This window comes from Eulemur rufifrons, chromosome 1 (genome assembly GCF_041146395.1).
Source record: "Eulemur rufifrons isolate Redbay chromosome 1, OSU_ERuf_1, whole genome shotgun sequence".
Lineage (NCBI taxonomy): Eukaryota > Metazoa > Chordata > Mammalia > Primates > Lemuridae > Eulemur > Eulemur rufifrons.
The window spans coordinates 84,271,294-84,286,797 of NC_090983.1; the positions used below are offsets into that span (position 1 = coordinate 84,271,294).

A 15,504-nucleotide genomic window follows, 5' to 3' on the forward strand; every position below is an offset into this window, starting at 1 on the left:
TAGATTGTTTTAAATGGTTACGTACCTGGTACTTCACTAATCACTTTTATATAGCTCATTTAACTCTCACAGTCTTGAGAGTGAGAGGTAGGTTTTACTACTTCACTTGACAGCTGAAGGAAAGGATGCTTCCAAGCTAATTTTTTTTTAATTTTCTTCGTAATTACATATTTATTAAGAGGGTTATTTGATTACACAGCTCTCTGCAAACAAGAAATTACAAAACTTCTTGACATCAGGGATAGTAACTCTTTCTTCCCAGTATTTTATTCCCACTCAGCATTTTTTTTTATTTCAAAGTATTAAGGGGGTACACATGGTTTTAGTTGCATGGATCTCTCTTGTAATGCTTGAGTCACAGCTATAAGAGTGTCCATCACCCAAATAGTGACCATTATTCCCATTAAATAGGTTTTTGCCCCTTCCCTTCTTCCTTCTCCCTCCTGCTTGATTTCCGCCAAGTTTTACATTCCTCTGTGCACATGTGTGCTCATCAATTAGGTCATATTCTAGAGTAAAATGTAGGAAAAACTCTTCAAGATGTCAGCCTATACAAAGAATTTATACTAAGACCCCAATGGCAATCACAGCAACAACAAAAATAAATAAATGGGATTTGATTAAACTAAAAAGCTTCTGCAGAGCTAAGGAAACAATCAACAGAGCAAATAGACAACCTACAGAATAGGAGAAAATATTTGCAAGCTATACTTCTGATAAAGAGCTAATACCCAGAATCTACAAAGAACTCAAGCAAATCATTAAAAAGAAAAAAACAACCCCATTACAAAGTGGGCAAAACACATGAACAGAAGCTTTTTAAAAGAAGATAGAAAAATGGTCAATAATCATGAAAAAATGGTCAATGTAACTAATCATCAGGGAAATGCAAATTAAAACCACAATGAGATATCACCTTACCCCTGTTAGACTAGCTTTTACAAAAAAGTGCAAAACAACAGATGTTGGTGTGAATGCAGAGAGAAAGGAAGAATTATACACTTTTGGTGGGACTGCAAATTAGTACAACCTCTACGGAAAATGGCATGCAGACTATCGAAGAACTAAACCTACCATTCTGTCCAACAATCCCACTATAGGGTATCTACTCAAAGGAAAAAAAAGTCATTTTATCAAAAAGACACCTGCACTCAATGTTTATTGCAGCACAAGTTACAACTGCAAAGATTTGGAATCAACCCAAGTGCCCATCAATTTATGAGTGGATCCACAAAATGTGGTATATGTATACCATGGAGTACTACTGAGCCATAAAAAAGGATGTATTAATAATGCCTTTTGCAACAATTTGGATGAAACTGGAGACCATTATCCTAAGTGAAGTATCCCAAGAATGGAAAAACAAACACCACATGTACTTGCTATTAAACTGGAACCAAGATAAATAATTTTCCTGAGATCATCTAGCAGATGAGTAGCAAAATTGAAATTCCAATGTATCTAACTCTAGGTCTCATGTTTTAAACCTCTGTACCTCACTTCTTGCACCACACTCAACACAGAACACTCTGTAACCAGATGTGCAGGTTTTTCCTCATACCAAGCAATTCTCCAACACAACCTGGATGTCCTACAGATAAACTCAATTTTGACACTGTCTGGAGTTAGCATCAGATCCCATTGGTTAAGGGCTCAGTTTCACAAGAATGCCCCTCCTTTCAGATGCTAATCATAAGCCCCAGGTTGTCTGCTGTGCTTCAGACCCATGGATATAAACTGGGGTTCCTACAACACCCATTCGGGTTCCATAATTTGCTAGGACATTTAACAAACTCAGGGAAACACTTTACTTATGCTTACTGGTTTATTATAAAGGATAATACAAAGAAGACAGATGAACAGCCGGATGAAGAGATGCATAGGGTGAGGTATGGGGGATGGAGCATGGAGCTGCTACACCCTCTCCAGGGTATTCCACCCTCCAGATACTTCCAGATGTTCAGCAACCCAGGAGCTCTCTGAATCCCACAGTTCAGTGATTTTTATGAAGCCTTCATTAAGTAGGCATGTTCAATTATTAACTCAATCTCCAACCTCTCTCTTCTTTCCACAGAATGAGAGGTAGGGCTGAAAGTTCCAAGCTTCTAATCATGGCTTGGTCTTTCTGGTGACCAACCCCCATACAGGCGCCCACCAAGAGCCACTTCATTAGAAGAAAAGATGTTTCTGTCACCCAGGAATTTCTAAGGGATTTAGGAGCTGTGTCAGGAACCAGAATCAAAGACCAAATATTAAAACAAAAGATTCTCCTAGCAACCCTATAGCTCAGGAAATTACAAGGATTTTAGGAGCTCTGGCCAGGAACCAGGGACAAAAATCAAAATAAATATTTCTTATTATAAATCATGGGATCACACAAAGAAAAGTAATACAAAACTGATCTCTGTTACTAAATTGCACATATATTATCACAGTTCAAAAATAATTTGTTAATATTAGATGTAGTCACTATCAGAAGTTTTAAATATCTGCTGTAGCTAATACAAGCTGTCACTGCCCACTAATTAAACAGTCGCCTGGTTTCTAGAGGTAACCAGTTCTATTACTTGATAAAATGTATATTTGCCTAATTATGGTAGTGATTAAAAAGAAAAAAAAAAAGAAGAAATGAAGGAAGAAGAAGGGAGGGAGAGGGAGAGAGGAAGAAAAAGGAAGGAAATATTTTGCTGTATGCCAAACCTCTGTGGATGCTGTTATCCATTCTGAACTCGCTTTGTAATTTCCTTCTGTTCAATGGATTACTTAGCTGCATAAGTCAAAACATTCATCCCCCATACCAAAAGCATTATAAATGGGGATTCTCATTCCAAAACTGATTAATAGACACACTCTATATTCTTCTAAGGGACTGAATTTATTTTAGACTCTAGGATAAAGATTTTATATGTCACTTTTCTCATTTCCACGTGACTTACGTATTTTCTAAATCGCCCTTCATTTCAAACAACCATTATACTAGATGCTTGGTGATCGAGGAAAGACATCATTGTTAGTTTTGTAAATCTTGGCAACTTACATATAAATGGTTCTTTTGAAATGTTGCTCTTATGTCTAGAGCTGACGCTAGTCCAATGTTATATTAATGGAAAGATAACAGGTTTTTTGTTGTTGTTGGTTTTGTTTTTAATTTAACTTGGATGGAGTCGCAGCCCTAGAATCTTTACAAGGTAGTTTTAGTTTATAGTACATGAAGGCACATTATATATCAACCTGAACTCGTTTTGTATTGATAAGTTGAAGACTATCGAGGAGATTTGTTTTCTATTTGTCTTGAGAAATTCAAATGTCCTGAGAAATCTCTAGGTTGGCTGTATCACATTCAGGCATAATCAAATAGTGTTATTCTGTTACGGAGTATGTGGCCTCACATTAAGTCATGGCAATCTTCTTTCAGTAATGTGTCACTTGACTTAGACATAAAATATCCAGGATAAGAAGGGCTGTGCTTCTCTCCCTCATGACAATGACCTGTTAAGAGATAGGCAATATGCTATTTGGCTGATGTCACTTAACACCTCTAGTGTGTCACTGGGTCATACCTCGGTCATCCTGGCAGATGGCCTTCAGGATGCGATGTCCCAGGCCACATTTTCCGTGATCAGGGATACAGATCCCCTCTGATGCCAGCCATCGGTAGCATATCGGATCCTCACAAGGAACTGACTCCACCAAATGAGGGCAGTGCCCCGCAGGCCCCGTGGATTCCATGAGGACATGGCGCTGCCGCGTTCTAAATCCTAAAGGGAAAGAGAACAAGAGTTTCACAGGATTTCATTCTTGGCCACTAAAGAAAAAAAAAGTAGCAGCTGGGTAAGAGATGAAAGTTTTATTTGAGTCCTAATTGCTCTGAAGCATGTATTATTTTGATGTGTTTTATTTTATGTGAAGTGAAGGGATGAGTAGAAAAGAAAAAAGAAAATGGAAAAAATGGGGACAGGAAACCTGTCTTCCAGGAGTTTATAACCTAGGGTTTGGTGGCAAAACATAATTAAATGGAATAGTAAGTTATATAAGTCCAATGGTATCAATAAACCAGTAAAAATACATGAAGACCTACAGAAATGGCCTAAGTCTAGATAAATAGGCATTTTTCTTTTGTTGTTGTTTTTGACATTCTTGTTTCACTGTACTAAGTTGAAAATACATCTACACTTTGTTATATCCCTGCTGCCTGACTGCTCACAGCTTCCTACTCTGAGATTTCCCTGCATCACTCGACTGACACTTACACATCAGCCTGCCCTGTAAAGACAATATCTCTTTGGACTTCATTCTCCACCCTGGCTAGACATGGGTCCCTGGTCTGTTATTTCATTAAAATATATATTTACTGTGGGACTAAAGCCCCAAAGTCCCATCAGCCAGAGACCATAATAAGCACCTAAATGAGTCTTACATGCTATGGGCCTACAGAGTCACAAACTCAAATCCACAGGAGTCCAGCAGGTAGACATCCAGGACAACGGGCCAACCAGAGACTGTAGAGTGTCACAGTCGGTAGTGAAAGGTGAGCTTGCTCTGAAATGCTTGGCTGCTCTTCAGTTTCCATTGACAGTTGCCACGAAAGAACGTGGACCCCCTGTTAACAGACCTTCCAATTTGGTCTAAGAAACAAGAATCTAAATTGTGTTTTGTTTTTATATGAAATCTATTTTTAAATGATAGAAACTCATTTCTGTTTCTGAAAAACCAAATGACCTAAACTAGAATGACTGAGAACCAGATTAAACTCTTTAGTCTGGGTTTTCAATTTCTGGCCCTTATGCTATATCATTTCTAAAGGCTACATCTATCTCCTATAGATCTCATATCTTATCTCCCATTGTTTATGCTCCAAATACAATCAACAGATTTATTTCCTTTAAGTCTTTTTTTTTAATGAAACCGATATTTTTGCATGAGTAAGATTTTAAGGAATTATTATTCATTTATTCCTTGGGGTAAGTGAAGAAAAGGAGAGACTTTGATAAGAGAATAGTGTTCAATTGCAAGAATGAGAGTTCTTTACCTACCATCGCTCCCACAGGAGAGAGGAGAAGAACTAGTTAGGGGACATAAGAGATAATGTCTCTCAGTTTTGCCACCAATGATAATGACATTAAACGTTGCAAACCTCAAACTGGAGTAGGTGAAAGACTGGCTCCTCTTAAGGAGCACAGCCAAGGAGCCTAGGAGACAATGGACTCGTGGTTTCAGGACACAAGAGCAAGCTGAGCTTGATTAGAATAGCACAGGGCTGGGCAAATATTTAATATTAACAGTCTTACATGCTTTATTCGTATTTTCTTGGTCTAGGGTAACTCACAGACTCCCTTTGAAAGAGACTCTTAGATTCTTACTTTAAGGATCAGTTACCTAAAGGAAGGCATCATTCTTCCCAGAGACTGCACTCTCATGGCATTGGAAATGTTAAGGTCAGGGGTGATGAAAGAAAAGAAAGAAAGAAAGAAAGAAAGAAAGAAAGAAAGAAAGAAAGAAAGAAAGAAAGAAAGGAAGGAAGGAAAGGAAGGAAAGGAAGGAAAGGAAGGAAAGGAAGGAAAGAAAGGAAAGAAAGGAAAGAAAGGAAAGAAAGGAAAGAAAGGAAAGAAAGGAAAGAAAGAAAGAGGGAGGATGGCTTCAGTCCTGCTTTATACCTCCAAGTCTACATCATTAACTAGTCAAAATAAGCTTTACAGAAGGGAGGGCTCAGATCCCTTTCTGGCCACCTCAGAAGAGAGACGGGGAATAAACAGGGCTCAAAACTATGCTTGATGAACACCAAACTACAATGACCTCTGAGCTCTCACTGCCATACAACTTAAATAGCCTCTATTGTTACATGTAATATCTGTATGCTGCTTATTTATTGCCTTACGTTTGTGCTTGTTGAGATTTTATCTTTAAGCAAGATGTGACATGGATCCCCATGATTCACATTGTTTGACAACCCGCTCACAGTTAAGCTCAGAAACTTAGCAGTCTTTACCAAGGGATTCTGGGTGTCCCCTTACCTGGAGGTTAATGCCATTGAGGGGCATGCACAGTTTCCCTCCGTACATCAAGTTGCATCCATCTTGCCATAAATCTATAGATTACATCTCCTCAGTCAATAAATTCTTTCAGTCTTTCATTTGTAGTGCCCTTGTCCTGACTCTAACTAGGATCAAATCATACCACAAGCTCAGCATAAAACAAAAACCTTGGATTCTCTTGTTGGCACTTAACTTTAATCACACATTTGGTGCTGATGCCTGCAATAGGCATCGGGCTTCCTCCAGGTGCTTCTGTTGTGAAAGATATACAACAGCCAAGTCCACGGTGGCTGGGGACAGCCAACCACTCACCTTCATTTACTGAATTCCATATTAATCAGAGAGTATCATTCCATTAATATTAACCACCATGTGCACATCACTGTCCTGTCCTGTGGGAAGCCACAGGACAAAGGGAAAGCACACATGTCCTCTTCTCAGAGCGTATATCCCAGCAAAGGAAAAAGGCACATCTGTTAACCAAGCATCTACTTTCACCAAGACCGGGACAGCCACTTTACTTTTACTACTCTAAATTAATAAATCCTCAAAACAATTTTAAAAGTTACTATTCCCATTTTACATATGTGAAAACTGAGGTGGCACTTTATTATTTCTCCAAAGGCACATCAGTGATTAAATGGATGGATATAAAAATCAGCAGAGGTCTATTGGTGTCAATGCTTCCTCACAAGAAAGGATTAAAGTCAGCTCCTGTGTATGCTGCATTTAAGCCCCACTTTATAAAGTGAACCTGAAAGGTACCACGGATCGGATCATCCCCTTAAACCAAAGGTAAACAGAATAGATATTTAAATTTTAGGCACTGCGTAACAGGAGAGAATTATAATAATCACTTTCTGACCATAGATTCGATTCACCTTTAGTGAAACCACTATCTGCAGGATTCTTTTTTTTTTTTCTTATGACCCCAGGAATTATGGTTTCATGTATAATTCTACTGCAGACAATTAGAAAAGGGCAAATAGTGGGTTGGGGAGAGAAAAGGAAAAAGAGCAGATGGCAGAAGAGGGGTCAGTGTTTTTTAATTGACTCCATGGAAAAATTAAAGGAGTCTCGGGAGGACACATCCAGGTCTGAGAACAGCATTTCTCCAGTGTCAGTGAACGGAAGCGTCCACGAGCTTCCACAGAGCTATCCACAGGCAACGCTGTGCCTTCACGCCGATTCCACTGGGACGGACTTAAGGAATATCCGGCAGGTTAAGCAAAGATGACAGGAGCTTATTTCAGCTTAAGCGTCCCATTTGCTCTTCCTCTCTGGCGGCCCTGGACGTTGAGTAACAACTCTGAGTCAAAGAACCTGAGCAGATGGAAACTTTGATTCCAACTCTCTAGAAATCAACAACCATTCCTGCAGCGGGGGCATTTTATGGCATCCTTATTAGTTCGCAGCCCGCTATGAACACAGAAAATAAAAAGACACATACGGATGGGGAGACATCAGCATGACAATCCCCCATGATCAGCATGAGAAGTAGGCACAACCCGCTACTTGCCCCAAAACACACAGACCTGGGGAAAAGAAAAAGAAAAAAACTATCTCTTCAAATACCTATTATCGTCACTAAAGGAAAATAATTTTGTAGACTTCTCATTAAACATGGAGCCTATCTCGCAGGCAAAGTTGGAAGACGGAAATCTTCCCTGTTATTATGTGATATCAAAATCATGTCAGTATTATCTGACAATAGCATGTTATCCAAATTAATTTAAGCACAGAAAAGACTATCTTCAAGAAATAGTCAGGGTTGTCAGTTTCAAAATGTCTTCTTGTATGGACATGTTTAGGAACTTAGGTCCTACGATTGAAGAGGATACTGTATCGGAAGAGGGAAGGAATCCCTGAAGTCCTACCAGGTAAGCAGTCAGCTACTGCGATACCATATGGGGAAGCCTGCATCATATTCCTCCTTAGAACAACTTCTGTGGGCAAGGTTGCTTTTCTAAAATATGTCTGAAAGGAACAAGGATGGCATAGAAATGTATGTCTACGTATCAAGAAGAATTTTTCAAAAATGCATCACATCTATATGTAGAGTTTTTCTATCTGCATTTTTTAGGCTAGTTCTCTTTCATAGATCTCCAATTATAACTCTCTGGGAGTGTCTCAAAGATAAAGCAATAAATGATAAAACCTGATCCAATTTAAATTCTCTGAGAGGCATCCCAGCTTCACCTGACAAGTGCAAACCTGCCCAGCACCGTCCGCCTTGTCTGGCTGTCAGCAACGCGATGGAAGGGTGCGAGGGCTGTGTGCACTGCCTGATTGTCTGATGTACTCTGAGTAGCTGACAGCCACAGACCTTAGATGAGTCCTGATTGAAGAGTTTCTAAGTATAAAAGTCATGTGAAGACAATTTCCATAATAACTAATTTCTTCTACTGGATAATAAAACATTTCCTACTATCCCATTCCTTTCTACTATTTTTTTGTACATTAACAAAGGGAAAATACCGAAGTAATAACACGGTAACTGGGAAGGACTAATGAAGAGAAAAAGGAATTATCTCTAACTTTCCACATTTATATTTTGCTGTTGTTTGCTTATTTGCCCCCCAGTCCTTCACTTTTCTTCGTGTGTGTGTGTGTGTGTGTGTGTGTGTGTATAGATATATATATATATTTTTTAAAAAGTATGAGATATCTAGAATAGTATAAATGTCCTAGATTTCTGCTAGTGGTTTCAATGGATTTGAAGTAGGGAATTCAAGCGTGATAAACATCCCCACTTACATCCAGAATTTTGCAATGCTTAATGCACTTGCCTGTGTAGCCCAGCCTCCGTGGAATCCTAAAATACATTTAGTTTGTGCCAGTCAGTGACTCTGGCGGAACCCATGGTAGGATCATGGGACAGGAACCGAGAATGAGGGGATCTCAGACCTCACGCTCACAAGTCAGTGGAAATAACAAGAAGATTACTTATCATCATCATAACACACTTGGACTCCTTGTAGGCACAGAATCATTTCCCTAGAGGGAAAACTCTACTTCCTAATTCCTCCCAAGAGGGATTACAGGCAGGTGGTCCTGACAGGTTTCAGTAAGACCTTAAACACCAAAATTCTCTCTACTCCTGGGAAGCGTTCATAAGATAGCAAACTCCCAGACCTGAATAACAATCATGGAAGCTTACGTTCTCTCCTGTCTGTGACCACTTGTTTGGGGGTGGGGGGGCTTTTAGCCTCAGTGTGGTCTCTATAAAACAGAGGCTAATTTTCATTAATCCAAACATGCCCCAAAACTCTATGGGAGGCTGTGGGGGTGCTACCACCTTCAGGTAAGAGGTTCTACTGCCTCCACCCTTTCCTTGGGCCCCATAGGCTGAGCCTCTCTTTGAAAAATTGTTGTTGGGGGCAAAACACTCCCTTCCCCTGTTCTGGTGCTCTTAAGTGTTTCTTGGCACAACGTCCCTCCCTCCCATAACTCTGACAATTGCGGTCTCCTTTTCCCGCTTCTTTGATGGAGATGAACTGGCAATAAGATGCATCCGACACTCAACTCCTGATCTCCGACATCAGCTCAATGATTTGCTCTCAAGGGTAATGGTTCATACTGCCTAGGGTGGTACACAGGGCTGGACTTGCACCTTGGTCCAAACTTCTTTAGGCCCATGGAGGAAATGACCTAAGGAAGCCTAGTATCTGGAGGCGCATTGAAATGAGACAGAAAACCTTGTCCTGGCGCAGGCTTGGCCACTACTAAACCGCTGTGAGGGTTTACACAGGTTGCTTTACTTCTGTACACTTTTGGCATTTTATGAAATGTTATATCCTTATTGAGCCTAACTGCTGATGCAAAGCTGGGTGGTGTATTGGTTTCCTAGGGCTACCAAAACAAAGTGCCACAAACTGGGCACTTTAGAAGTTTACTGCCTCACAGTTGTGTAGGCTGGAATCCTGAAATCAAGGTGTCGCCAGGGCCAGGCTCCCTGTGAAGGCTTCAGGGAAGGATCAGTTCCAGGCCTCTCTCCTAACATCTGGTGGTGGCTGGTGATCCTTGGTGTTCCTCGGCTTGTACGGGCATTTCTGCCAATGTCTGCCGCCATCTTCATATGGACTTCTCCTTTTGTCTTCTGTGACTCAGTGTCCTTACACAGCACTCTCCTCTCTGGGCATGTCTCTGTGTTCAAATTCCCCCTTTCTTATAAGGACATCAGTCACTGGACTAGGGCCTACCCTCATCTACCGCTACCTCATCTTCACTCGGCTACATCTGCAATGACTCTATTTCCAAATAATGTTACATTCACAGGTACCAGAGTTAGGGTTTGAGTGCATCTTGTCTAATGAAGGATGGGCCAGAGTGTATTTGCAAGAGTTGACTTATACCATAGAGGAATAGGGGCCAATGAGGAGAAAGTCTGGCATAAAAGCAACTTGGGGCAAGAATGTTGTGAGTGTCCTAGCTGAGCTCCGTGGGCCAGTTCTGAGTTATATGGAACAGGAAGACTGAACAAAAAGTTAAAGGAGCAATTTTTCACATGAGTTTTGTAAAAACTTTGGGCTTAATGGACAAAAAGTGCAACACAGAATTAGGAAAAAGAGCATTCTCTGAATTGCTGTAGAGAACCTTTGGCTCAGAACAAAGAGGACAAAGCATTTAATAAACACCCATGTCATAAACATCTATTAAGTCTTCCCTCAGAACTGCTTCTACTTTCTTGTAGCACCCACCACCCCCCGCCAGTCGGAGCAGGTGATTCAGGGAGGAGCATGTGACACTAAACAGCCAGTAAGATTCAATTCCAGGACTCTTTTTGGAACTACTTTATTTCTGTCTACTTTATTTATTGCCTTAAATGGAACCTAATGCAGAGAAAAGTAGGATCAAGAGCTGGAGAGATAGAGAATTGGAAAGAGAGAGGAAGAATGAGAGAAAGAGACTGACATCTGTTGGCCTTCATACTTTTGGATGTGGTCCTATCTTCCCTTCTGTTTTAGCTGTATGTCATCTATAACCAAAAGTATCCCAAATAATATGAGGCCAACTTGGTCTGGTGTGGGCGCTACAGCTTTGAAGGCAGATGAAGGCAGCACTTCATGCAGCAAAGCTGTGGCAGCCTGGATAGCAACAGCCACAGCCACAGTGACTGGAGGAGCCTCAGCCCAACCTCATGTGATTTTCCAGACAGCGACATAAACAGGAGTGGCACAGGTTGAACATAAGAGGACCAGTTCTAAGAACATGTAGGTCACCCTGAGGGTCTCATAGGCAAGGGCAAGCAACTTCCAAGGTCTGATTATACATGTGTGGGTCACAAGACTGTGGGTATTGGTTTTAATGGGAACTTATCTGTGTCCATAAACTGAAGAGGCCTGAGGAACGTTCTGGTTACCCTGCATAAGAGAATTGCATGAATGCCACCTCCTCCTCCCCAGTCCCCACTGAGATCCAGATTTCTGATTTAGTAAAAGAATGAAAGTTAGACATTTGCACCCGAATGTTTACAGCAGCACAATTTACAATTGCAAAGATGTGGAAACAACTCAAGTTCCCATCAATACATGAGTGGATTAATAAAATGTGATATATGTATACCATGGAGTACTACTCAGCTATAAGAAATAATGGGGATATAGAATCTCTTACGTTCTCCTGGGTAGAGCTGGAACCCATTCTACTAAGTGAAGTATCCCAAGAATGGAAAAATAAGCACCACATATACTCACCAGCAAATTGGTTTCACTGATCATCACCTAAGAGCACATTCAGGAATAACATTAATCGGGTGTCGGGCAGATGTGGGGTGGGGGAGGGGAAGGGTGTATATGTACATAATGAGTGTGATGTGTGTCTAGGTGATGGACACGCTTGAAGCTCTGACTCGGGGTGGGGGGGGCAAGGGCAATATAGGTAACCTAAACTTATGTATCTCCACAATATGCTGAAATAATAATTAAAAAAAGAAAAAAAAAAAGAGAATGAAAGTTAGTTTCTTCCTGCCTCAGACCCAACACACATTCTCCTTTCTACCTTAGAACAAGAGTCAGCATAAAAGCCCAGGGACATGGGTGTGTGACCCCATGTGTGTATATGAACACTCCAGGGATTACTGAAATGTGGGTTTTCAAATGGATGTGGCATTAAGCTGTGAGCAGAGTGCTGGGCACAGCAGCATGGTAGCATCGCGTGCTTGGCCATGTATTCTTTCTCTGCGTGCAGTAACTAGGATTATCGCTTGGCAAACACAACCTAACTTCCAGAATATCCCTGGGTTTCATTTCTCTTGGTAAAGAAAATATTTCTTTTTCTTTTTTTTTTTTTTTTAAGAAAATATTTCTTTTTAGGACTGCTATTTAAGGGAACATAGTGTCAATAGAAACTAAAGGTTCAATGAAAGAGAAGGCAAGATGTCACTGGAAATAAACTTTTGAAGATGAAAATGTGCATTTTCACCACAAACCAAAGAAAACAAGGCCACAGAGGCCTACAAAATTAAACAGGAATAATAAGGCTGAAGATTTTTCTTTAGGCCTGCTGAGGACAACATCAAAAAATAAACAATATACATAATGCCCCTTGTAAAAATAAAAAATATAACATCAGATGTTAAATGTGGAAATCTACAAATAGGTATGCAAAACAGTTGCCTTCTGATGTGATTATAGAAATCATGTCTAATTTCTGCAGTATAACCATTAGGTATAAAAGCACTAAGTTATGCCAAATAGAGTAATCGTCACTTCATTAGCTACGAGCCTAACTGAAAGGCTAATCAAGGTCGAATCCCGTGCTCCACAGGAATGTCCCCAGTCGCCTCCCTAACAAGCAAATACTGTCAGGCTTGAGCTGCTTATCTAAATTTCACAAACAAATATTGTCTTAAGGAGGCTTAATCAGCGACTTAGCAACCAGAATAAATGTTTGTACACTGGAAGCAAACGAAGCACACGCACACAGGGCACTCACCTTTTCTCCCCTGAGGATCGCGGCAGTTTTCGTGGACGCAGGGGCCCCATGCCGACCAGGACGATACTATGCAGTCGGTGGAGCAAGGGACATTGCAGAGCTGAGAGGCTGAAGGGGCAGGTCCCACGCACAATGTCTTTTCCACAGGTCTAGAGACTGGAGGACAAAGAGAAAGTGGCCCATGTCATCCTTAGCATTGTTTCTATCTTTATTTGCACGTCTTCTTTGCCCACACCAGCTTTAACAGTTAAAAAGAGTGTATGCAAACGAAATATCAACGCTCCCCACTGTGCATCGCTTGGCTCCACGTTATTAGTATTTTGGGTGAGGAAAGGCAAAGAAGACAGAGGCAAAGGGCAGGTACTTGAAATTCCTGCTTCGCAGAGTATTCCCTGGGAATCCAAGAACTGGAAATATCAGAGATACAAATTATCTAGAGTTACGACTTTTTTAAAAAAAATTAAATGGCTTTGCGAAGTTTCAAGATGAGTCTATCTCGACTATATAAATGACTAGGTCACTGTGAAAAAATCCAAATCGAACCCCTGAGGTGGAGCGTTTAACATAAGCAATCTACTGCGGTGGCTCCCTGGAGGGGCGGAGCTGGCAGAGACGCAGATGAAAAATGGTTCTTAGAGTGAGGAGAAAATTCAGGATCTGCGCAGAGCTGGCCCCTGGAAATCAGTTTCATTAGGGACGCCGCCCAGAGGCCCAAGGCTCCTCCTGGGGATGACAAAACTAGCAGCTCCCAACCCTTCCTGGTGTGCATCTGCCCTCAGAGTGAGGCCAGCGCGGGGTCACTTCGGGAGGCAGCAAGTGTCTCCCATCAGTGGCATGCATCAAGTGTCCTCTGTGTGCACACCCATTCTGGGCACCACGAGATGACACGGACGAAGGAGAAGACACAATCCTGAGCTTGTGGAGATTTCAACCTACTAGGGGTTAGGACAGCAATACTTGAAATGGCACACTCAGTGACCAGCCAAATGCACAACTAATTCCTCTTGCACAGAGTGACCCCATGTTCGGAAGGCTTTGGGGCAATCTAGAGTTTTTGAGCAAATGGTTAAAGTCTAGAAGATATTATCGTAGGGACTAGCTTGTACTATTGTCTAAATATTTCCTATATATCATTTCCTTCCAGTTGAGCAGATTACGAATGCCTCCATGGTGGAGACTTGCGTGAGAGGAGGTGAATCATACCACCCACTTTGCTTCCCCACCCTTGACATATGTGTAAGGATCAAATCTGGTAAAGGTGACAGTCACTCGCAGCTCTGACCAGCAGAATTTTGAATACAAACCAAAACAACAGCAAAATCAAAAAATGCTGTCATGACAAAGTCGTAACCCATGGGGGGAAAAAGTGATTCTAATGAACAATGAGGCAGCTTGAGCTGTTTATGGGGGTGAAAGGAAAAAAAAGAGAGCGTGAAGGAAAATAATAATAATGTTTTGTTTGCAATTAATTCTCTTCCAGTTTACCAAAAGGATTTGACCTGTCTTAAAATAGGCAAGGGCAAAGCAAGATTGCCAATGTAAATGTTAAATTTTGCAAGCCATGCGGAAGGGGACAGAGAAAGGAAGGGAGGACAGATATTAAGGGAAAGCAAAGGGGCTGGTTGCCCAGGGAGGCTGAGGGGAGGTTGTGATAACAAAGATTGTGCTAGAAATGACAAGAGTGGCATGAGGAGCTGGAGTGACCAGAACTGGGGATGTGCACATGAACTGATGAATCGTCTGTGACAAAGGACCTGAGTGATGGGGAAGGGTTTGTGATCCCCTCCCCAGGAGTAAAGAAGACAAGGCGCACGAGACAGCCATTCCTTGAGCAAAGCTCGCATCCACTGCAAACCTCTACGCATGCATCTAAATCAGGCACTCTTGGGTGCGTCAAGTAGCATATTAACAGAGTTGATGGAAAGAGATGTGTCAGAGCTTCATATAGGTAGAAAGCTGCGTAACTGGACGTCTTGAGGCAAAAGTGTGTTTGGGTCTGGTCCCATATGTTCTCACAAACTCTAACTTTAGTTCCAGAAACAAAACCTTGGTAATGATGGAAAAGGAAGTGTGATATGTAAGCGGGTTAATTTAGTTATTTAATAAACATTTATAATGCATGGCAGGCATAGGCTATAACCGTCTTATAAACATTAATATATTTAACCTGTATAACTTCCCTTTCAGATATATGTTATCATTATCTCTAGTTTTAAAAGGAGGAAACCGAGGCACAGAAATGTTCGCTCGTATACAACATCCCCAGCTAGCGAGCAGTGGGGTGGGATTTGGATCCAGTCTGTCTGGCTCCAGAGTCTTTCCTCTTAACCACAGCCCTGTCTGGTCTCGTTACTGGTCATCCAACCTACATTAAGTGCCTAGCACATGCAGGGCACTTCTCTGGGGGCCTCAGCCCCACACAGTTCTCCCCCTTTTCTTTCTTGTAGTTCTCAAGAATAACTACAGCATGAGCTGGAAATGCTACATCCTGAGATAAAATGGAAGCTGGCCAAAAAGCCCAGGTGCCGTTCCAGCC

General features: G+C 41.4%; 1 protein-coding gene across 1 annotated transcript in view; it reads right to left on the minus strand.

Moving 5' to 3' along the window:
• Positions 1-15,504, minus strand: part of THSD7B (thrombospondin type 1 domain containing 7B) — an 841,191-nt gene that overhangs the window by 470,743 nt on the left and 354,944 nt on the right. Inside the window, exons 6-7 of the mRNA XM_069473127.1 lie at positions 12,969-13,124; positions 3,561-3,758 (exon numbers count right to left, since the gene is read on the minus strand). Of these exons, the coding sequence (XP_069329228.1) occupies positions 3,561-3,758; positions 12,969-13,124 (354 nt within the window). The remainder of the gene's footprint in view (positions 1-3,560; positions 3,759-12,968; positions 13,125-15,504) is intronic.